Below are 23,373 nucleotides of genomic sequence, written 5' to 3' on the forward strand. Positions count from 1 at the left end.
GACTTTTCAAAGATAAAATTAATAATCACCAAAAAAAAAATTTCCCAAACTAGGATAACTCACAAAGGATGGCATTGTGGACACTAGGCAACCAATTATTTGAAGATCCTGATTGTAGCAACACAAATTATTCCTCTGGCTAGAAGAAAAACAAACAACCTTTCCTGCAATAAATAGAAAGCGCTTCATAAATTATTGAAGTCTTTGTGTTCTGACTTGTGCAGGCATCAGTACCTCGTTCAAAACACAACCACATGTGTGCGGAAATAACTATCTTTGACATCTTGCCAGATTTAGATTCAAACTAAACCTTAAAGGACATTCTTGGACAGAGGAGAGAGAGCTTAGTGGATAAAGGGCTTGCCGAGCAAGCAGGAGGACCTGAGTTTATTCCCAAAACAAGATGCATTTGAAAACTTTAAGAAATATGGATGAATTGTTATGATACTTTTTAATCTTAGTACTGAGGAGGGAGAAGCAAGAGATTTCCTGGAGCTTATTGGTCAGTCAGGCTTGCCTAATTGGAAAGTTTCAGATTTAATGAGAAACACTGTCTCAACCAGAAGAACATGGACAGCTCTAAGGTTGATCTCTGACATCCACATGAACATACATACTTGCACATGCAATAGCACATATGTGTATAACCAATACACACACACACACACACACACACACACAAAACCTTCTTTTATTGTGACAATGTATTTGCCACAGGAGGAGGACAAAACAGACTTCATAGTTGGTTGACTTGCTTTATAACCTTTAAGTTTTTACCTCAAGGCACTCACGTGTTAGGGACAGGCCTGTTTTCAGAAGTACCTTTATTCACTAATTGCTATTAGTCACTGATACCAATGAATTGATAAATAAATAGAAGGTAATAAATATTTAAAAGATACTAATCCATTTGCATATATTTTTGAAGGCCCCAGAAGAGGTTCAAAAACCCCCAGAGAGGCCAAGCAGACAATAAAAGCAACAGAAGTTGATGGGGCTAAGTGGGGGGTTCTTGCTCATGCTGTATCTGAAGGGGCCACCCCTGTAGTGACAATATTGGAGTCTTGGTTTCTTTAAAAAACACAGAAGTGTTATAAGAATATGTTTTCATTTTAATCCCAGGTGTCGGATTTGGGACTTCTTCAAACTGTCCACAACAGCTGACTATGATTTGCCTTGTGCTCTAGCAGAGGCGGGATTTTGCCAGCTGCATATACATAGTTTCTGTGATTGTGTGAATTTGGAATTCCAGGGGACTATTCAGAGAGTGTATAAATGCTAGGGCCCCTAAGTAAGGAGTGGTTGGTTGTTGGTTAGGGTGTGTTGTTGGTTGGTGGCTGTTGATTGGTTGTTGAAGTTTGTTAAGTAGTTGTATGCAAAGAAGAAACAACAAGAAAGAATTAGATATCCTCATGGCAAAAACTAAATTTGCCCCAGGAAATTCAGTACCCCTAATCAACAGGAAGTGTTCTTTCCCCTCTATCCTTATCTCTCTCCTATACAGTGTCAGAGGCTGAAAGGGTGGAAAAGGGGTGGAGAAGGGTGGAAGAAAGAAGAACACACTAAGTAGCAAAATGCCTACTACACACAAAGTAACAAAATGCCTGCTATACACAAAGTAGCAAAATGCTTGCTAACTACAAAGTAGCAAAATTCCTGCTTATATACCTGTTTCAGGGTCAACCCACTACTGTCATTCAAGATGTGGATGAGGATTGATATATTTTATGCTTTGCTTAAAAAAAAAAAAAAAGAACTAGAGGGTTGTGGATATAGCAGGTGTCAGAATGTTTGCCCAGGATGCTCACGCCCTAGGTTTCATTTCTCGCATGCCCAAAATGGGGAGTAATGATAGTCACCTGCAACCCTAGTTCTTAAGAAGGAGAGGCAGGGTGTTCAGAAGTTTAAGGCTACTCTTGACCCCATAGCGAGAATAAAACCAGTCATGGATATATGAGACTGTCTTTAAAAATTAAAATCTTTGGATTTGAAAGAAATGTTGTTAACTATATAGTTAAAAATTATATTATGCTAATGTTCTAATAAGTGGCCTCTCTTGAGACTCACATCCTCTGAGATGCTGAAGTTTTCATAAAGTCTCTCTCTCTGTCTCTGTCTCTCTCTCTCTCTGTGTGTGTGTGTGTGTGTGTGTGTGTGTGTGTGTGTAGAACTTCATTTTTCTGATTAAGCATTTATATTTATGCATTCGATATTTAAAATGTCAAACATCGCTTACCATTTCAATATGAAATACAGACGTCATGTAATTATTCTTCTGAAATCAAAACAGTATCTTGAATTATATGCTCTAAACAGCAGGCCCCACTTTAAGCAAAAATTCTGTGTAATCAAAAATCATAGATTATGCTGTTCTCCAGGCCTTGCCCCACCAACCATTTTTCAGTTTTCATCATCCCCTGCAACAAGCCAGGATCTCTTCTGCTTTCTGGGTCTCAATCCTTAAATGAGTTTCTTGCATTCAGCATTAGCTGTAGGTAGAGGGCCATCTCTCATCACTCTTTAACATATTTTCAGTAGATGAGTTCAAACTTGCACCAATAGTGAATTTTAGGCCTGTAAAGTCTTTGGACATCGAGCGTCTCACATTTTATAAACATGGATCCCCCAGACTCAGAGACACAAATGAACTTGGCCAGGGTTGAAGGATAACAACCTGCCTGGTTTCCTAGATTTGGAGTCATATCTCCTTTGTCACAATATCTTCCCATCACCTGCTGACATTTCTGGTAAGACCTGTAGGGTTTTATGAGAGTTACTTTTCTGTGTCCCATGAGGGAGGGGGTTATCAGGCTGAACCTGGATTTGGCCTGAGATTAGATTAACATTGGAATCAATGGGGAGGCAGTTATGCCTGCTATCATGTGGTAGGCTTCTTCCAATCAGACTGAATACAACAGAAAGGCAGATCCTTCAACAAGTAGAAAGGTTTTCCGATATATCCCCTCTCTCTTTGTCTGCAACAGCCTCTCTTCCTGCCTGGTGACCTGTGACACCAAAGTCTATGAATTCCAAGATCTCCTGGCCTGCTCTGTGAATTTTATACTCACCAGCCTACGTGGCTGTAGGACTCGATGCCTTGTAATGAATGCATGCATTTTCCTGTAAAGCATGACAATCACATCATTCTTTTCAACAATGTCTCTGAATCAGCCTAATTTTCCTGCTTCATACCCATTGGCGCGCCCGTTAAGGTCCCCTTTCCTTCTTCTCTTTCTCCATTTTTCATACCACAAAGTTACAGACTTTAGATGAGACTGAACCTTGTCTGACGAGTCGAATGATGTCATCCGGAGGATTGCCGACCGCCTTTCTGGACCACTCCATCACTGTCACCCTTCACAGGGGTCTTGCTCATGTGTGTCTTAAACTGTTGGGCATCCCGAGCCTCCATCACATGAGCCTCTGTCTCAGAAACAGAAAGACAAACTGGCTTCAGACGGTGCAAAGGGTCTGGCAATACCATACAGAAGTGCGTAGTGAGGGAAGTGCAGATTCCTGAATAGCGAAGATTGACCAATGGGATGGAAACAAATTATTTATCCTAGCTAGCCTGCACAAAACCCTGGTATTTTATTTACAAGCCCAGATCAGGCATGTTCTATGCTATTCTAGCCTATATCCAGCCCCTCTCGTTGACTTGCTGGTTGAGTTGTACCCACACTGTTTCTGCTTCATCAGCCTGTCCTCAAGATGCATGTCTCTCGGTCACATGCTCACAGCCCATTTCCTCTGATGACTGCCTCCTCTCTGCATCATCATGTTTTTCCTCTCTGTGGTCTCTCTCTGAGACCTCCCTCCTCGATTCTAGGCCTGCCTTCCTATCTTTCCTACCCAGTCATAAGTCCCAGCCATTTATTGACCAATTAGGAATTAATGAGGAACAATCTTTACAGCATATTGGTCAATACAGTGCCCCAATATCAGGTTACAGTTGGGACAGAGACACAGAACTCAGCCTCTGAATACACAGCGCTAGGAGAAAATGGGCCAGGAAGGGACCAGACACATATATCTGCTCTCTTTTCTGTGTCCTCCTTGGTGGGGGTGTGACTTCTGAATGATGGGACATTTTTCTGTCCTTCATCAGAACACGCCTAGTGTTGCTGAATCACATCCTGTTATCTCCATCTTTGATTCGCTTCTCCCTCCTCACCCTCCCTACCACCGGCTAATACTTCCTAAATCAAGTTGTAACATTTAGATTTCCCTTAAGGCTCTGCTTTCCGGGGAGAGTAGAGTTAGAACGTGCATGTCTTCTGAGATAGTCTGGTGATTTGTGGGTAGCAGTGTGACTCGGGAGTTAAAGAATTGTTAAATTCACCCAACAACTGACTATTAAACAAACCAAAATGAGGACTGGAGAGAGAACTCGGCAGTTAAGAGTGTTCGCTGCTTTTGTAAAAGACCCAAGTCTTGTTCCCAACACTCATATCAGGCTCCCAAAACCTGACACTCTAACTTCCAAGGGATCTGACGCCCTCTTTTTTACTCTGTGAGTATCTACACATACACTTACACACACACACACACACACACACACACACACACACATTCTCTCTCTCTCTCTCTCTCTCTCTCTCTCTCTCTCCTTAAAACTGTAAGTTATATAATAGTAGTTAAGTAACACCTTGCAAAAATATTTAGAGAATATACAAGGGTTGGGGATTTGGCTCAGTGGTAGAGTGCTTGCCTAGCAAGCGCAAGGCCCTGGGTTCAGTCCCCAGCTCTGAAAAAAAAAAAAAAAAGAAAGAAAGAAAAGAGAATATACAAGAGTAATTAGATAAAATTCTTGGCTCTCTGGTAATAATAACCCTTATGCTTCAAAACAAATTGAAAACTTTGAGCCTGGACCTCCAGATTAGCACAGAGAGTATACTTCATGCTGCCTCTTTGGTGCCTAAAAACCGCTCAGTGTTTTGAGCAATATTCCAAGCATTAGTCATGATCACATAATTCCAAGCACAGAAACATTACGAGTGGGTGACCTTGAGCTGCCTGAGATCCCTCTAAACAAACAAATCTGTCATCTGTCTCCTCTTAAAGTGACAACTTTAGGGTTATAAGTCTAAAACATCCCAGAGACCTAAGGCTTTCCTGTAAAGGACTTCAGGCTTGGATTCCTCCTCAGAATTCATCTGTGAAAGTGCCCATCCCCAGGGTGGAGTGTATTCGGGACCTGTATGGGTGATGAATGAGTGAAATACAAGATTATCAGAATGCTAACTCACTCTCTACCCTAAGAGCACATAAGAAACCGGCGGTCTGCAAACCAGGAAGATGGCCCTCACCACAAGGTCATTCTGTTCCCAGCCCATCATAACTGGGTCAAATACAAGTACAGAGTTTGGGTTGAGACCTTTGGGTATGGCAGATTTTGAGGGTGAATATGTTGGTGTTGGTAATTCCCCCAGATCCAAGATGGACATGTTTTTCTCTTTAAACGAACCTGTAAAAGCATAAGTAGAAAAGAACAAGAAAGGCAGATCACCCAGGAAGGGTTCACAGAAATACCGAAGTGCACTCACCACATTCGAAATCCTCTCTAAGCAAGCCACTAAAGAAATAAACTTCCTGTGAGCCTCAGAATCACTAATGCACGCTTTCCAAATACCTTAGGACTGGGTCCTATGGAAACAGGACTTAATGGCTCCATCCAAAGCCACAGTTTGGGCATATTCCGGTCAGCCAAAGGGACAAAAGAACCATCTGCAGCTCCCTAATTGTATTTGCCCCAAGAGTTCATTCAAATTTGTTTAGTGTGTTACGCACAAGGGAGAAAATTTATCTAAAAGTCACAGCTTTCCCCAAAGCCGGGGCTCACAGAAGCCAAGCACGCATTTGCTCACTCACACATCAACCAGGAAGACTTCTATAATTGGAGATTAGCCAGCTGCAATCGTTTCCGATGCTTCAGACAGCTGGGACGGGCTGATTTCATCTGTGTGTGTGTTAGGCTAGAATGCCCCATTTTTAACAGACCAGAGAGATGCGCGTGCAGAAACGATCACTTTTCCCCATCCGAATCCCTCACCAAAAAAAAAAAAAAAAGAAAAAAAAGAAAAAAATTGGTACCTGTGATGTGTTTCTCCCTCTGCCTTCACAGCTCTCCCAGCTAAAACGTCTCTATTACATAACTGCTGGGTGAGATGCCTAGTCAGTCTTTCATACTGACTTCAACTCTGACATCATTAGGAAAGGCTCTTTTGAACTAAATCCTACCTTCAACCCAAGTAGAAAAAGACCTATGCTGTCTATATTTTCATTTCTGGTACATGGGTGAGAAACCTTAAGATTAATAACCATGGCAAAACAATGACTTCAGCCCTCAGTACTCACGCAAAGCAAGCATTGCTGGGCTTAGTATGGGCTGACTCCTCATGCTAAGTCAATGGGACTATCCATCTCTTCTGAGTACCTAGAATCCTTCCAGTAAGAAGATAGATGTCTCTCTCTCTCTCTCTCTCTCTCTCTCTCTCTCTCTCTCTCTCTCTCTCTCACACACACACACACACACACACACACACACACACACTGCTGCCTTTGTGCTCTGATACTTCAGTCACTTTTTTGTTCCTGTAATAAAATGTCGTGATCAAGGCAATCTATAGAAGGAAAGAGTGTATTTGGGCTTACGGTTCCAAGTGGGTAAGAGAGAGTCCCTGGCAGTGGAGGTAGCATGGTATCAGGTAGCAGACGTGGTGGCTAGAAATGGAAGCTGGGAGCTGAGGGCTCACATCTCTAATCCAAACACAAATGGGAAGGAGAGAGAGAGAGAGAGAGAGAGAGAGAGAGAGAGAGAGAGAGAGAGAGAGAATATTTGTACTGAGAACAGTACAAGGCTTTGAAACTCCCGAAGCCTTCCCCCAGGACATACTTCCTATTAAAGTTTCTCCAGACGGTGCCATCTAATGCTCATAGCCAGACCCTATGGGAGACTGTGGTGGTTTGAATGTGCTTGGCTGGGGGAGTGGCACTAGCAGGAGGCGTGACCTTGTTGGAGTAACTGTGCCCTTGTTGGAGGAAGTGTGTCACTGTTGGGGGTGGGCAATGAGACCCTCCTCCTAACCACATGGGAGCCAGTCTTCCCCTCACTGCCTTCGGAACAAGAGGTAGAGCTCTCAGCTCCACCAGCACCATGCCTGCCTGCAAGCTGCCATGTTTCATAGCATAAATAGACTGAACCTCTGAACCTGTAAGCCAGCCCCCAGTCAAATGTCATCCTTTGTAGAGTTGCTTTGGTCATGGTGTCTCTTCTCAGCAATGGAAACCCTAAGATAGAGACCTCCTCATTTAAGCCATCGTAGATGGGACTTGGCTTTATAAATCATTGTTTACAGAAAGCTAATCAGGTACCCCCCAAAAGTATTACTCGGCTTGTTTGCTACAAGGATGGCATCGAGCCACTGAAAAGCTCCCCAAATCTAGGAAGTTCCATATTTTAAATTTACTAGAACCAGAGTTTATGGGCTAGAAGATAATCTTGTTGATGTAAAATTATATTTTACAAAAATGCTGCCTTTTATCCCACACTAGATCTGGTACCCCAGTGCCCCATGACATCTGTTAGACATCTTCATCTCAGTCAGCAAAGCATCTCACCTGCTTTGCTCCATCCCATATCACACTGCCAATGGGTACTCTCTGAGCCTGGCAACAATCTCTCTACCCATCCAGTTCCCAAGGCAGGTTGCCACCATGCCAGACATACACGTCCCAACACATCCCAACTCCCTGGCAGCCCAATGTCTCCACAATTTTGAATTCAAAGATTTATTCATTTATTATATATAAGTACACTGTAGCTGTCTTCAGATGCACCAGAAGAGGCCATCGGATCTCTTTACAGATGGTTGCGAGCCACCATGTGGTTGCTGGGAATTGAACTCAGGACCTCTGGAAGAGTAGTCGGGTGCTCTTAACCGCTGAGCCATCTCTCCAGCCCCAGAAAGGAATCTTAACATCAGCCTCCATGTTCTCTCCGCTGCTTCCGTCTCTCCAGTCTCCTCCTCCTCTCTAAAACTTTGCTCCCACCCGTCCTTCCTTCTCGTCCAATGACAAGCCTCATCCTATCTTGTACCCGCCTTCGCCTGCGCAATGACGTCATCCTACATAATCTAGTCTGAATTATTTGCTAGAGGTCCATACGCTCCCCATTCTGGGGTACATTGCTGACTAACGACTAACAAGCTACCTACTGCCAACAAGTAAAGTAGGTAAAGCCAAGAAAAACCAGCGATCGCCCCTTCCAGAACACAGCTATTTTAGGAGTGGAATTATTCTAACCGAAATCGTTCAAATAGTTGACACCCAAAGAAAATACGTGAGCTGGTTGTGACAGCCTGGTTTTAGTTCCTGAGGACTTCGTTGTGCAGGACCGAATGTTCTACTCTACGCTCCCTTCCCGTATTGTGTAAGTCAGCGTCTCACAAATGCTGTCAAGTGTGCATTCATTTCCCAGCCTCGACTGAAACCGGCCCTCAGAAGCACTTTTTGCTTCAAAGCACTGACTTCTTGTTTAGGCCCCCAAGATGAAGGAAGCAAAGCCGGACCTCCACCTCCAGTTTGTGTCTGCACTTTGACTGAAGCCACCGTGGAACGTCATTGCCCTTAACCTTGACTTACCTTGAATTCTAGGAAGAGCGACCTCACCCCTTAAACCCCCACCCCGTAAAAGGACACTTACACACATGAGATCAGAAGCCATATCGTCTGTGACTAATGGATTAATAATTTATCAGTATATGTGTGTACAGAGGCATGTCAGAGGCGTCTCTTTCTATTGAACTCTTAATTTTTAAGGCAAAGCTTTCACTGATCTTAGAACCCACCCTTTCAGCTAGGCTGGCTGAGTAGAAAGCCCCAGAATCCTCCTGTCTCCACCTAACCCCTCCAGTATCCCATCATGCTTTGGGGCTATGGACACATGCCGTACACGGTTGGATTTTATGTGGGTGTGGAAGATCTGAACGCAGGTCCTCATGTCTGAGCAACAAGCTCCTTATCCACTGAGCCATCCACCAAGATCAATGTATAAAATCAACTCCGTGTCTCTAGGTTAACATGGTCCGAAAATGCACCACGGGACAAATCCCTTTAGCAACAGCATCGAAATGAATAAAATGCATAAAAGTAAGTTAATAGGAGAACTAAAGTATTTTCATGCTGAAAACGAGAAAATGTCGAAAGAGATAAAGATAGTGTGCGTGCATGCGTGCATGCGTGCATGGGTGCATGCGTGGGTGCGTAGGTGCGTATGTCGTGCGTGGGTGCATGCGTGCGTGCGTTTTTCCACTACAATCAGTTGTCATTTTATTTTTTCGAGACAAGATATTTATCTTGATCCCAGAGTTAACCATTAAACTAGGCTGGCTGGCTAGTGATCTTCCGGGATCTGTCTACATAACTAAGGCTGCTCCCCACTAGTGTTGGGGGTACAGATGTGTGCTGCCATCACAAACTTTTACATAGGTGTTGGGGAGTCTGAGTTCAGGTCCTCATACTTGCACGGCAAGCACTTTGCTCACTGAGCTATCTCTCCAGGCTTGGAATTAAGGATTTAACCAAGTAGAAAGTCCAGGCACTTGGATAGTTGACTATCGTCAAGATAGCAACACTCGGGGCCTGGAGAGATGGCTCCACGGTAAAGAGCACCGACTGCTCTTCCAGAGGTCCTGAGTTCAATTCCCAGCAACCACATGGTGGCTCACAACCATCTGTAAAGAGATCTGATACTCTATTCTGGTGTGTCTGAAGACAGCAACAGTGTAATCTCACATATAAAATAAATAAGTAGAAAGAAAGGAAAGGAAGGAAGGAAGAAAGAAAGAAAGAAAGAAAGAAAGAAAGAAAGAAAGAAAGAAAGAAAGGAGAGCAATAAGCCCATAGCAATCTTACAGGCTCATTAAAATCGTCCTTGATGAGGTATTATGTTTGGCATTATTTCATAATTCATACCAAAATGCAAAGGACTTAATAGCCAGAAACAGCTTAATGAAGAGTGACCATAGGTAGCTTGCATTTTTTTTTTTTTTTCCTGAGCTGAGGACCAACCCAGGGCCTTCTGCTTACCAGGCAAGCGCTCTACCACTGAGCTAAATCCCCAACCCCGGTAGCTTGCATTTCCTGACTTAGAGCTTCAGTACAAAGATGCATTCACCGAGGTTACTTATAGATCAATATATAGACAATTGAAATAAAATCGGGTCTTGCATATAAATAATCCCATGTACGGCTACTTGATATTTGACAAAGTTAACAACAGAGGGGGTAGCTTCAGGATCGTGAGCCTTCTGTATTGAAACCTCCGTGTAATAAGAAGTGTGAATGTGGGGTTGGGGGTTTAGCTCAGTGGTAGAGCGCTTGCCTAGCAACCACAAGGCCCTGGGTTTGGTCCCCAGCTCCGGAAAAAAAAAAAAAAAAGTGTGTGTGTGTGTGTGTGTGTGTGTGTGTGTGTGTGTGTGTGTGTGTGTGTGTTTGGGTGACGAGCTTCAGAAGATACCATTTTAAAACGCACAGCCCATTTGTGTTGTTATAACAAATCACTTGCGACTGGACAGTTTACAGCTCATCAAGCTTTGTTTGTCAGAGTTGGGGAAGGGTAAATCCAAAATCAAGGTGTCAGTTAAATGTAGCGCCTCTTGAAGGCTAGGTCTGTTTTCAAGATGGCGCCACCCAATGGCATGGTCTCATTTGGCATGACAGTAACAATAGCCTACGCCAGAGGTTCTCAACCTGTGGGTCGCGACCCCCCTTAGATCACACAATATATATCCTGTGTAGCAGATACTTACCTTCGGAGCCATAATAGTAGCAAAATTACAGTTATGACGTAGCAACGAGATAAGTTTACGATTGCGGGTCACCAACACCATGAGGAACTGTATTAAAAGGTTGCAGCTTTAGGAAGATTGGGGACCGCTGGCCTAGATCTCTCTATTCTGTCATGAGGCACCATTCTCACATGTAGGTGGGCACCTGGAGACTCCCGCAAACACCCTCTCTCTGAATATCATCATGGCGGGGACAGGGTTTCACAGGGGACCCTACCATGTGAGTCAGGACTCATAAAGAATTATTTTGGATGACACCTTAGAAGCACCGGCCGCGGCATATTTCCATCAGGCAAACTGGGTCTTTGGCTGGGAGAATGCAATCTGAGGCTATAGAAGAGGAGAGAAAGGGATGCTTGGCCAAAGCTTCTCGATTCATCTCGAGGGCACCTTTTCTTCCCTGTCGCTTTCAGACACTGGAAGGAAGAGTTTTCGGATGGCCGAGGCACACCCACCATAAGGGACATTGACAACTGGGCTCTTTTGCTTGGCACTCGACTGCCTCAGGCTCTCGAGTGTATCATATTTCCACTGTGAAATGAAGAGTGTGTTCTCATGAAATCTGTTTTGCTAAGAACAAACTCTCTTTGAGAATATAAACAATTATATAACAGTCCTCGGGAGACCTGGCACAAAAGAGAAGTCCAACAAACATCATACTTATTATTAACCTTGTTCTCTTGTGGGTTATATTACGTTACCTAGTGGTTTTGTATGACTCGAGCTCACATTATATTACAATAATACTACCTATTATTATATTAATTATAACTTTGGCATTGCAAATCTCTAATTCTTTTCACTTAAAAAAAAGAAAGAAAGAAAGGAGACACGTGGAGACCTGGAAATCTATTTGCTTTTTCAGACGGCAGTGATTGGCTAGGGGCTGCCAATTCTCAATTCCTACTTCCTGTACGCTGACCTGAGACTGCCTTACTGAAGCCTCCCTGGCTTGATATTCCCTCACTAACGATACATATTTCAACTACCAAGTCTAGACCTCGAGGTCTTCAGGCCTGGGTCATCGGTATCCACTGTAACAATCATCCTAACACTAAACACACATGCAAATACTGACAGGAAGCTTGAACTAATTGACACAGCTCCTGAGAGTCATTGACGTTTCCTGACAGGGTTGAGACTTGGAGTAGGAGCAGTGTCTGCTCGCCTAAGAGGATCCTGGAGATTCAGCTGCTGTCTCAGTCACCAGACAAGTGACATCTCGAATGGAGAATTCAGGTTACCTGGCTTCCAATGAGTCTCTAATCCTCCTTTAAAAAAAATAACTTAAAGGTTTCTTCTCCAAGATACAATTGGACTTTCAAACAGGCTTGGCAACGTATTTTTGTTTTTTGGTTTTTTTTTTTTTAATTTGGTTGCAAGACGCACTAGGGTTTGAGCAAGAGCCGTAGACTCCACCCACGTGTTAGCGCACCAGCTGTGCTGTATGCTTACCACCCATATGCTCCCGGGCTTGCTACTCAACCTTCGTGACTACAATTTCACTCCTGCATGCCCGAAACAAAAATATTGGTGGCCTCGCAGCATCCGTGTGGATGATACTGGCTAATGTTTGTGTAGACATCCATCGGTGCTCTCTAAGGTGAGCTACTGCTATTTTAAGTGCTTTATGGCAATTAGTCGCTAATTGTATTATAATCATCTCCTCATAGAAATCCCCCATCTCGTTTAAAGATACAGACTTGAAGGCCCAATCCAGAGCGTCTGCATGTGAATGGCTAACTCAGTTCAAACAGCTTTCTTTTCCCTGAAATAGCTTGGCTTTCATTTGAGGCAAAAACAAACAAACAAACAAACAAAACAAAACAAAAAACAAGTAAGGAGTCAAGGAGTCAGCGTCCCCCCCCAAGATATTAATATAAAATAAAAACCTAGCTCATATTTGAGGAATTTATGACCCATCAATTTTAATAACAAGTAACTGAAAAGCAGGTGTGCAAGACCACACTTGATTGGAAATGTCAACATCAATTCTTTTTTTTTTTTTTTTTTTTTTTTTGGAGCTGGGGACCAACCTTAGGGCCTTGCGCTTGCTAGGCAAGCGCTACCACTGACCTAAATCCCCAACCCGTCAACATCAATTCTTCTTTTTTTTTTTTTTTTAGCTTACAAAGCAATTTATTAACAGAAAATAACTTGAGAAGTCCTGTTCACAGACGGCGACCACGATGACCACCCTTCCTTCGAGTGCTGTCAGAGGGGATGGGGGTGACATCCTCAATCCGCCCAATCTTCATCCCAGAGCGAGCAAGAGCTCTGAGGGCTGACTGGGCTCCAGGTCCAGGGGTCTTGGTCCTGTTTCCTCCTGTGGCCCGGAGTTTGATATGCAGAGCAGTGATGCCCAGTTCCTTGCACCTCTGGGCCACATCCTGGGCAGCCAACATGGCTGCATACGGAGAGGATTCATCTCGGTCAGCCTTCACCTTCATTCCTCCAGTTACTCGGCAGATGGTTTCTTTGCCAGAAAGATCGGTAACATGGACAAAGGTATCATTGAAGGATGCAAAGATGTGGCAGACACCAAATACATTCTCTCCTTCAGCCACCTGAGGTCCAAGGCTGATGACCTGTTCTTCCTTCTTTTCTTTCCCCTTGCGAGGTGCCATTTCTGAACGTCGTCTCCAGACTCCTCCACCGGAAAGTCAACATCAATTCTTAAGAACATTATTTTATGTGCAACTAAATGAAAAAAAAACCCTCTATTATACAATGTTATTTTTAAACATTTTAAAAATATTTATTGTATGTGTGTGTCTTTATTGTATGTGTGTTTTGAGTGAGTATATATACACACACATATATATGGTTTGGGGAGATATATATATCAATATTCATATATACATGTATCAACCCATACACATATACATATACACACATATACATATACACACATATTTACATATACACACATGCACATATATATACACATACACACATACATACACACACACACACGTCTGACTATCCTGTCTCTTCATCCCAGCTCATGGGAAGAAGAGAGAGGCAGGCAGCTCACTGCCCTTCTGAGAGCAGCCTACGCTACACAAGGAGTTCCAGACCAACCTGGTTGAAGAGAATGACCCTGCGTCAACCACGAAGCAAACCAACAGACATCACGAGCATGTCACCTTGTGTGATGGCATAAGTGGATTTACAACCCAGACATGCTCGTGGCTTCTTACCCCCATACTGAGCACATCCTCCAAGCCCTTTCGACTGAAATCTGTGCCAAGCGTTATCCGTGTCCCATCCCTGACCTGCATGTTTGATGCTCATCTGTGTCCTCTGAGACATGGTCTTGGGAGATTTGGCTCAGAACATAATTTGGAGTCACACCCTCCTCTCTCTGGGGCTTCCCATTTAATAGACATGATCATTCCTCCTTCCGACTCTGTCTTTTGAAACAGGTAAGTCTACCCTCCTTGTGGGCGTGGGCCTACAAGTACTGAAAAGCCAACTGGTGAAGGGTTTTGTTGGGTGATTTTGGGAAACTCAAAGGCCCCCTTAGGGCCTGCCCCATGACACCTGAAAGGCCAGCCCCTAACAGGGGGCCTGTGGCTCAGCCTAGAGCGGCTACCTACAGCCACCTCTTTCTGGACACTTTCAATTCCACCTTTATCCCCATGTTCCGGCTCTTAATCCTGTGTGAACATGGGTTTTTGTCTAAAATATTATCTCGTGGATTTTTTTTTATCCTTTATCTCTTTGGCTCTTAGAGCTTTAGTCTTTAATCTCATTGACCCCTAGGATTTACTGCTTTATCCAAAATGTGTGTTTTCACTAATAGTTAACTGGTAATCTCTTGCCTTCATTGGTTTTTATATTCTCCTATCTCTTTTATCTCTTCCTCTTATTTTTTTCCTAAGTTGCTTTTGTTTGTTGGTGATGGTGATGATTGAAGGTGGTGGTGGTGATGCTAGCAAGAGAGCTGATCGTCAGGGTAGGAGCCACAGAGGAAACCTAGCTAGGAATCGGGGGGTTAAAACGTTAGGTTTTAAGGTCTGGAAAGAAGAAATCAAACTTCAGACACCTTCCAGAAGAAGGAAGGTAAAACTTGAGCGTGGCAGGGCAGGTGACTCAGAGCAGCTCCCAGACTGAGTTTTTGTCTTGAAATGGATGCTTTCTCCTCTCTGCCCTTCCTGACCTCACTCTGTTGCCTTCTGTCCATCTTCCCACAACACCACTGATCTTTTATGTAGTTTTGGAAGACTAATTTGTATTTATACACTGTGGTGGTTTGATTATGGTTGGCCCAGAGAGTAGAACTATTAGGAGGCGTGGCCTTGCCAGAGTGGGCGTGGCCTTGTTGGAGGAAGTGTTTCACAGTGGGGTGGGCTTTGAGGCTCCTACGCTCAGGCACCGCCCAATGTGGAATGAGAGTCGCTCCCTAGCAGCCTTCAGATGAAGATGAAGAACTCTCGGCTCCTCCAGCACCGTGTCTTCCTGTACGTTTGCCATGCTTCCCACCCTGATGACAATGGACTGAACCTCTGAACCTGTAAGCCAGCCCCAATTAAATGTTGTCCTTTATAAGAGTTGCCTTGAGGGGTTGGGGATTTAGCTCAGTGGTAGAGCGCTTGCCTAGGGAAGCGCAAGGCCCTGGGTTCGGGTCCCCAGCTCCGGGAAAAAAAGAACCAAAAAAAAAAAAAAAAAAAAGTTGCCTTGGTCATGGTGTCTCTTCACAGCAATGAAACCCTAAAGACGTGCATGTTCCAGAGTAAAGTTATCTGACCTTGCAGACATCTCTGGGGTTAGCCATGGTTATACGCCACCCAAACTCAAGAGACATAAGAAAACCAACGAGCTATGAACTGTTCATCAAATGGAAATTGTCGTATAAAATACCAATGAACTGAACCGAGAGGAGGCTGTGTGTATGCATGCGGCTGCAGAAAACATTCCAGAGCGTCTGTTTCTCACACCCCCTGCACCGCAGAGCCCTGCAGCGCGACTCACCACACAGAGCCTCCTGGGTTTTTCAATCTTTGATATTAATCAGCGCCATTTTTTAAAATCAATTTCACTTTTCTATTTATGTGCAGTCTGGGTAGATCCGTTTTTCAGTGAAGCAAAAACACATCTTACTCTGTTGTCCCGATGTCCCCTGGTCCATTTCATCCTCAGGTGGAGCTTGGGGAGCTGAGATTGAGGCAAACTGGGGCTGAAAGCCTTCACTATCACTCCCCTGTCACTCTCCAAAGCCTGCTTAAAATCTGCCCCTCCCATCTCCACAGACAGTTTATCCCTTTCTCTTGCACCAGTGATTCAAGCTTAAAATAAGTCCCTTTCATTGTGTCGCAATGAATGTGGGACTTATCCAAGGACCTGTTTCAAAATAGGCCTTTGCTAATTTAAAAGGGAAAAGGACCTAGCCTTTCCTTTAAATCACATTTACACGTCTCACTGCTTGGAACATAAAACCCTTCAGACTGAAAAGTCGGTGTGGAGAGATTTGAGTTGACATACTTAGGGAAGACAGTTGGCCATCAAAGAGGCGGTGTGTGAAGGGCAGCTGCAGACAGGTGAGAAGCAAACTCTGAGTGTGCAAGACTGAGGTACTAAGGCGCCTGTCTCCTTGCGGGTGGAGGCTTTTTCCTCTTAGAAATCGAACTCACCACCATAAACACTGATACTCTGAATCTGCCGGTCAGTCAACAGCATCCATGCTCAATGACCCCCACCAAGTGAACAAACACAGGATCTCAACAGTGTACACAAAATGTCACAGGACGGCGTGGCTGGGCTTCATCAATGGGATGGCAGGGCTCCACGTGACCCGATGCAGATGCCATGACAATGTTTTTCAAACTATGACCAGAAACATGCCCTACAAGGCCGATTCATGTTTTGTGAGAATTTCCATTGTGATTCAAGTCCTGCATTGGCCTTCTCTATTTCATCTGGGTGACACTCGAGAACACAGGGGGACATGCAGAATTTTAGGAGTATTTAAATATCCCTGTATCAGGACCTTGACTTAAGAATTTATATCAAGGGGTGATAGAATCAGACTTTTTGAAAGGAATGGTAGACCAACTGCCAATAATGAAAATGTTTAAAAGTATTTGAAAATGTGTCAGGCTGTAGTGGCCACGCCTTTAATCCCCAGCACTCGGGAGGCAGAGGCAGGTGGATCTCTGAGTTCGAGACCAGCCTGGGCTACACAGAGAAATGTTGTCTTGATAAAGGTATTTGAAGACTGATGGGGATCCAAGCCCCTTCATGTCTATGGAGAGGAAAGAGGGGGGAAGAGAATCGGGAGCCCTGAAAATGTTTGGAGACTTAGTAAAAGAAGCTGTGCTAAAAAATGTGGATGTGTGCATGCACACACACTCTTCCACACACACACACACTCTCTCTCCCATTCACACATACACATACTCTCTTTCCCATTCACATACACACACACTCTCCCAATCACACATACACTCTCCCATTCACACACACACACACACACACTTCGATTCACACACACACACACACTTCGATTCACACACACACTTTGTCCCATTCACACACATCCACACACACATTTTTCCATTCCCCCTTCCCTCTCTCTCTCCCCATTCACACACACACACACACCATTCACACACACACATCTCACATATACACACACACACACACACACACACACACACACACAGTCTCCTATTCACACACTTATTTATTTATTTATTTATTTTTTTGGTTCTTTTTTTTCAGACACTCACTCCTAGGCCTCCCATACATCCTCTACCACACAAAAACCCCACACATATTCACATAGACAAAAAATGTACTAATATATCAGCACACAGTAATACATACTCACACACACACACACACACACACTTTCATAGACACAAACACATATACTCTGACATACAAACACACTCTCCCATACATATAAACACACATTTACCCACACACACACACCCTTACACACAGCCTCACACACAGCTTTATACTCGGACACCCATTGCTACTCACACACAAACACACACTCTCTCTCACATACCCCAAAACACACACTCACAAACACACAAACGCACAGATACAAAATACACACAAATATCCACTGTAGCACACACACATGCACACTCACATGCAAAAATACATACTCACACATACTTTTACAGACACAAACACTCATATTCTCACATACAAATAAACACACTCTCACACACACATATCCACACTCACCTGCACATGCACACTCACGCCCAAAATGCACACTCACACATACTTTTACAGACACAAACACACTCTCACATACAAGTAAGCACTCTCACAAACACACAAGCACACACTCAGACTCGCATACTCACACAGCTTCATGCTCTGACACCCACTGCTATTCACACACGCCCTCACACACAGAGGTGACCCCACCCTCTCCTCCCACACACGCCCCACACACCCTCTCTAGAACTGCCTTCGCTTCCATACAAGGATCGTGTGGGGTGAGCAGCAAGAGCCTTAATGGTTTACAAGATAAATGTTAACCACTACAAGCATGGTGGCGAGTGGGCTGGTGAATAGCTCACACTCAATAAATCGCTTTGCTTTGTCAAAATACCGTTATGTAATAACTTCTTAAGACAGAGACTCACTGTGAGTCCTAAACTGGCCCAGAATTACAGGTGTGCATGGCCACAGTTTGTAATATTTAGGAAAAAAATCTTTATCCTGCAAATCCAAAATACTTATTATTCATTTACTTTATTATATTCTGCACATGTTTCTATCATGACTGCAAGTCTGGGCTTTGGGGGCCAGGATTCTCAAACAGCAAACAAAGACTGCTTTACTCTTCGCCTGGAGAGAGTTCGAGGACTCGCTAAAGCATATTCGATGTTTTTACCCATTTCCCCCCAGCCTGGGAACGTCAGCAGTTTTCTCTTACATGCCGAGGTGAGGATCTAAAAACAAATCCTGAATTTTTGAGACATCTATATATTCAATATGACTTTAAGTGTCAGGGCTGGTTGTTGTATTTTTTAATAAAAAATAATTTGTGGGGGTTGGGGATTTAGCTCAGTGGTAGAGCGCTTGCCTAGCAACCGCAAGGCCCTGGGTTCGGTCCCCAGCTCCGAAAAAAAAAAATAATTTGTGTTTGTGTGCTATGTGCACACATGTGAGCACGAGGCAGGGTGTGCAGAGGCCAGAGGAGGATGTCAGGTACCTGGCTCTGTCACTCTGCCTTACAACCCTGAGATGGAATCTTTCATTAAACCAGGAGCTTCTAGTTTTCCAGCTAGGCTGGCTGGCCAATAAGTCACAGCCACCCTCCTGTTTCCACCCACTTACCCGCATGGTTGCCCTACACAATGGGGATTATTGAAATGTGTGGCCACACCCACTGTACTCCATGACTGCTTGAGGTCTAAACTCGGGGTGGTGCTGATCTAGCTGGAGTTCTTATGCACTAAGCCGTAGCAGTGTTCGTCTCAAAAGTGTGTCCCGTCTGTCCATTTTTCTTTTGATCCAAAGCTTCCTGATCCGGAACTACTTTGAGATAAGACAGTGATGCTGCCTCTCTTTCATAGAGTATAGAAAGACATTTTTGATATGCAAATGTTATAATTCTGGTATCGTGAACCAAGAATTTCTTTGATGGGTAACCAAGCCAGCACAAGTATTACTGGAGAAAGGAAAGGATTCGGGCCAAACATTGCAGGATCAAAGATGTAGCAGACGAAGAGTCTGTCCTAACATTTAACTGTGGTCTAGCCAACACTTCTTTATGTAAGAGTTAGTGCTGTCAACTACATGGACTTATATTTTGCACCTGGTTCGTTTAAGCGACTTAGATAGACCAGCATACGGTTTCAGCGTTCCCAAACACACCCGCCTCTTACACACCCATTCTATCACGTTCTTTGTTCTACCGGTGCTGTAATCTGCTCTTTGAAATGTAGGCCTCAGCGACTTTGACTCGTGTGCACTAAATAAGGCAGGAGACACCTGCTGCAGAACATCGGGTAGGGGCGAGCCTCCCTGCTCAGCTCTATGGAGGGGTAGCTCTTTTTTTTTTTTTTTTTTTTTTTTTTTATGATGTGGACCTCGGTGCGTAGCTCTTATTCTCACATCTTATAAAGAATGGGAGCCCGGCTTTGTCTCTGTTAGCTGTTCAAGTACACAGCTGCACATTTGACTGGAAGCTTAGGCACAATCCATGCCCTTGTTATAAAGATATTTTTGAAACAGGCTTTCATTATGTAGCCCAGGATAGCTCTTAAACTCACTATGTAGTCCAAGCTGGCCTTGAACTCATGACTTTCCAACTGCTATCTCCAGGGAGCTGGGGCTACAGATGTATGCTGCCCTGCCCATCTCATCAGATGCTAACAGTGGGTACTCACTCTATTGCTTTTCTCTCATGTACCACGTCCCTGGTCAATGTAACAACCATCTTTATAGAGAATTTCTGCCCATGGAACTGGAGAGATGGCTCAGTGGTTAAGAGCACTGTCTACTCCCCTAGAGCACCTGGGTTCAATTCTCAGCACCCACGTGGCCACTCACAACTGTTTGAAACTCCAGTTCCGGGGGATCAGACACCCCCATACCAGTGCACATAAAATATAATTCTAAAATAAGAAAGAAAGAAAAGAGCTGCCCTATCTTGGTACAATCAAATGTTGAGTCTTCCCAATCTTTCGTCGGGGAGCCTGATCATTCTGTGAGTCTGTATTTGTAGATGGGGCCTGGGAGGGAGAAATTAAAGTTAAGCGATGCCTAAGAAGAGACTGGGGAAAGCTGTTCTTTTCTCTCTCCCTGAACGCACACATCGAGGCCCTGTGAGGACAGAGGAACAGCAGCCGACTGCAAACTATGGTCGGGGCCCTTTGTGGAAGCGGGACGCCATTTACCTTCAATGCTTTGAGAGAATGAACTCCTGTGTTTTTGACCAACTCAGTCTGTGTCTTCGTTATGTCGGGGTGACCTGACAAGTGCAGACCGCCGGTGAGAACTTCGGTTTCCTTAAAAACACAGATCTGTCATGGGAATACGGTTGTGTTTTAACCCCAAGTGTGGGATATGGGGATGCTTCAGATTGCCCACAGCAGCTGACTGATTTATCTTGTGCTTCTGGATTCTGGATTTCTGGGGACTCTAGAGAGGGTAAGAAAATGCCGGAGCCTCCAGAGAGGTGGTGGTGGCTGCTTCCCCTGCTGCTGGTGGTTGGAGAAATTCTCATGGTGCAAATTGGACCTGCCCCAAGGATCTTGGCACCCCCCTAATCAGCAGGAAGTAGTCTAAAGAGGTCGACACCCTTTTCCCCCCTAATTTTCTTTCTCTCCTACTTAGTGTTGGGGCACTGGAAGGGATTGGGGTAGAGAAGGGTAGAAGGTAAAAGAACCCAATAAAGTAGCCCAAAAATATCCTACACAGACCCCTGAGGATAAGTAGGGTTTCTAGGGACCCTGCCTTATACAAATCCCCTCTTTCCTTCTCAAAAGTGTGGCCACGGCTTACACTGAGCCAAGCAGAGTAATTTGAGGTTTCCGAGTTGAAACAAAGTTGGGGTACCCATTCTGTTTCCTGGGACGGTTCTTTTTGTAGCTTACAGACAGTCACTTGTTCATATCACGTCCTCACAGGTCTATCCTTAGTGTGTACTCCTCAGAGACAGAGAATGAGTAACTCTCTGGAGTCTCCTCTTAGAAAGATGTTGATCCTGTCAGACGCCATTTAACCCACACCCGTTCCTTACAGCCTGCAGCCACAGACACGCCAGAGATTACGATTTTGGTATTTGAATTTGAGGCGGGGGACTCAACATTGAGCGCTTAACGAGACAGGAAGCTGATGCTGCCATTTTGAGAGTTACTAGATGTAGACACATGATGTAAAGAAAAGAATCTTCAGTTGGCAAATGCAGCAAACATACTGGGCAGGAGAAAGCCGGAGAGTCTGGTAGGCCACCTCCTTGTAGCAATTCATGTCGACTTGATCCATTTCTTCCAGGTTGTGTGGCTAAAGCTGGGTCTCCGTCACTCACAGAGTCTAGTGCTGTTTAATACAGGAAGGACTGACTTCCAAGCCTGACACAACTCAAGGCTCAGTAATATTTGATGGAACACACACATCACCTGCTACGTGCATGGTCCACTTGTCCTACAGAACCATTTGCACAAAGTCATACCAATGTCCTAATGACCACTTAGGATCTGAAGCAGTCTTTTCTGTCACTGTCACCCTAAGAATCTCAGGGGAAGTCACGACCATAGTGTCTTCTATTACAGATAAATATGAGTGTACTTCTAGTTAAAGGCACTAAAACTAATTTTTAAGATGATTTATGCATGCGCACGTGTGTGTGTGTGTGTGTGTGTGTGTGTGTGTGTGTGTGTATGCCTCTACAACAGACATCGGTTGTGGGAGAAACTGGCAAGAATATCCACAAGGTTGGTAAGCAGCAGATAAAATGAGGTCAGCCAGGGTTTTGAGTGTTTATAGCAGGCTCCCTTAATTTGGCTCTCCAAAGGGGGAGGGGGGAGTCTTCTCTCTGGTATATTCTTTTCGCTATGATAAACTATTCGGAACAAATCCAACTTACAGAAGACAGGATTTATTTTGGCTTACTGTTCCGGGTTGATAGAATCCACCGTGGCGGGGTGTCATGCAGCTCCAAGTGTGTGGCCAGTGGGGAAATCAACAGAGAGGTTACGTTTTATCTGCACACAGGAGGCAGAGGGGGAGGGATGGGGTGGGAAGTGGGGTGGGGGAGGAGGGGAGATGGAGGGCGGGGGAGGAGGGAGAGGGAGAAGGAAATGGGAACAGGTTATAAACCTCAAAGCTTACCCCAAAACTTGAGATCTTTCGCTGCCTTAAAGAGGTTTCCTGGGCCTGCCTATCAGAAACAACAGAAAACATGTCATTGCTTCTAGGACTCCTGCTACATAGACCTCACCCCATAGCAGTGTTCATCCGTAGAGTGTTTGCCTAGCAGATGTGAGGACTGGAGTCCCACCCCAGCAAGACGGGAGGAACAGAAACCGAGCAGCCCCATAAAGATGAAAGAGAGGAGGACTCTGGGAAAAAGTGGGCAAACCAAAGAAATAGAAGACCTTTGGCTTGTTCTCAATGTAGAAGACATGCTGGGTGCTGACTTTATATTTTTAAGGCAAACTTACAGGACTAAAAGAGAGAAACTACGTAGTTATTGTTAGATACCCTTATCACCTCGAAGGGAGATGGCATGTATAACATCGGAGTGGAGTCCAATCTAACGCAGACGCTAATGGGAACTTTGAGAAATTCCGTGGGCTAGGCATGGTGGCCCAGGCCGTGATCTCTGCTGCTCAGTACACCGAAGCAATAGGATCAGAAGTTTAAGGCTTGCCTGAGCTACAAAGCAAGTTCAAGACCCCCTAGACACCTTAGCAAGACCTTGCCTCAGAGAGCGAAATCCGCTGAAGAAGGTGTGGCTGGATGAGTAGTTCAGAAGCAGAGTGCTCCCCTGGCCTTGCCTTGCCCTGACTTCAGTACCCAGTACAGCTCAGGGCAGGGA

The 23,373-nt window shown here is 44.5% G+C and overlaps 1 protein-coding gene across 1 annotated transcript; it reads right to left on the reverse strand.

Moving 5' to 3' along the window:
• Positions 1-12,958: 12,958 nt before the first annotated feature.
• On the reverse strand, positions 12,959-13,512 carry LOC116887023 (40S ribosomal protein S14-like). Its single transcript, XM_032888517.1, has one exon. It carries the CDS (start codon positions 13,475-13,477, stop codon positions 13,022-13,024), a length of 456 nt encoding a protein of 151 aa, XP_032744408.1. The 5' UTR covers positions 13,478-13,512; the 3' UTR covers positions 12,959-13,021.
• Positions 13,513-23,373: the final 9,861 nt, after the last annotated feature.

The sequence above is a fragment of the Rattus rattus genome, chromosome 18 (genome assembly GCF_011064425.1).
Source record: "Rattus rattus isolate New Zealand chromosome 18, Rrattus_CSIRO_v1, whole genome shotgun sequence".
In the NCBI taxonomy this organism is placed as follows: Eukaryota; Metazoa; Chordata; class Mammalia; order Rodentia; family Muridae; genus Rattus; species Rattus rattus.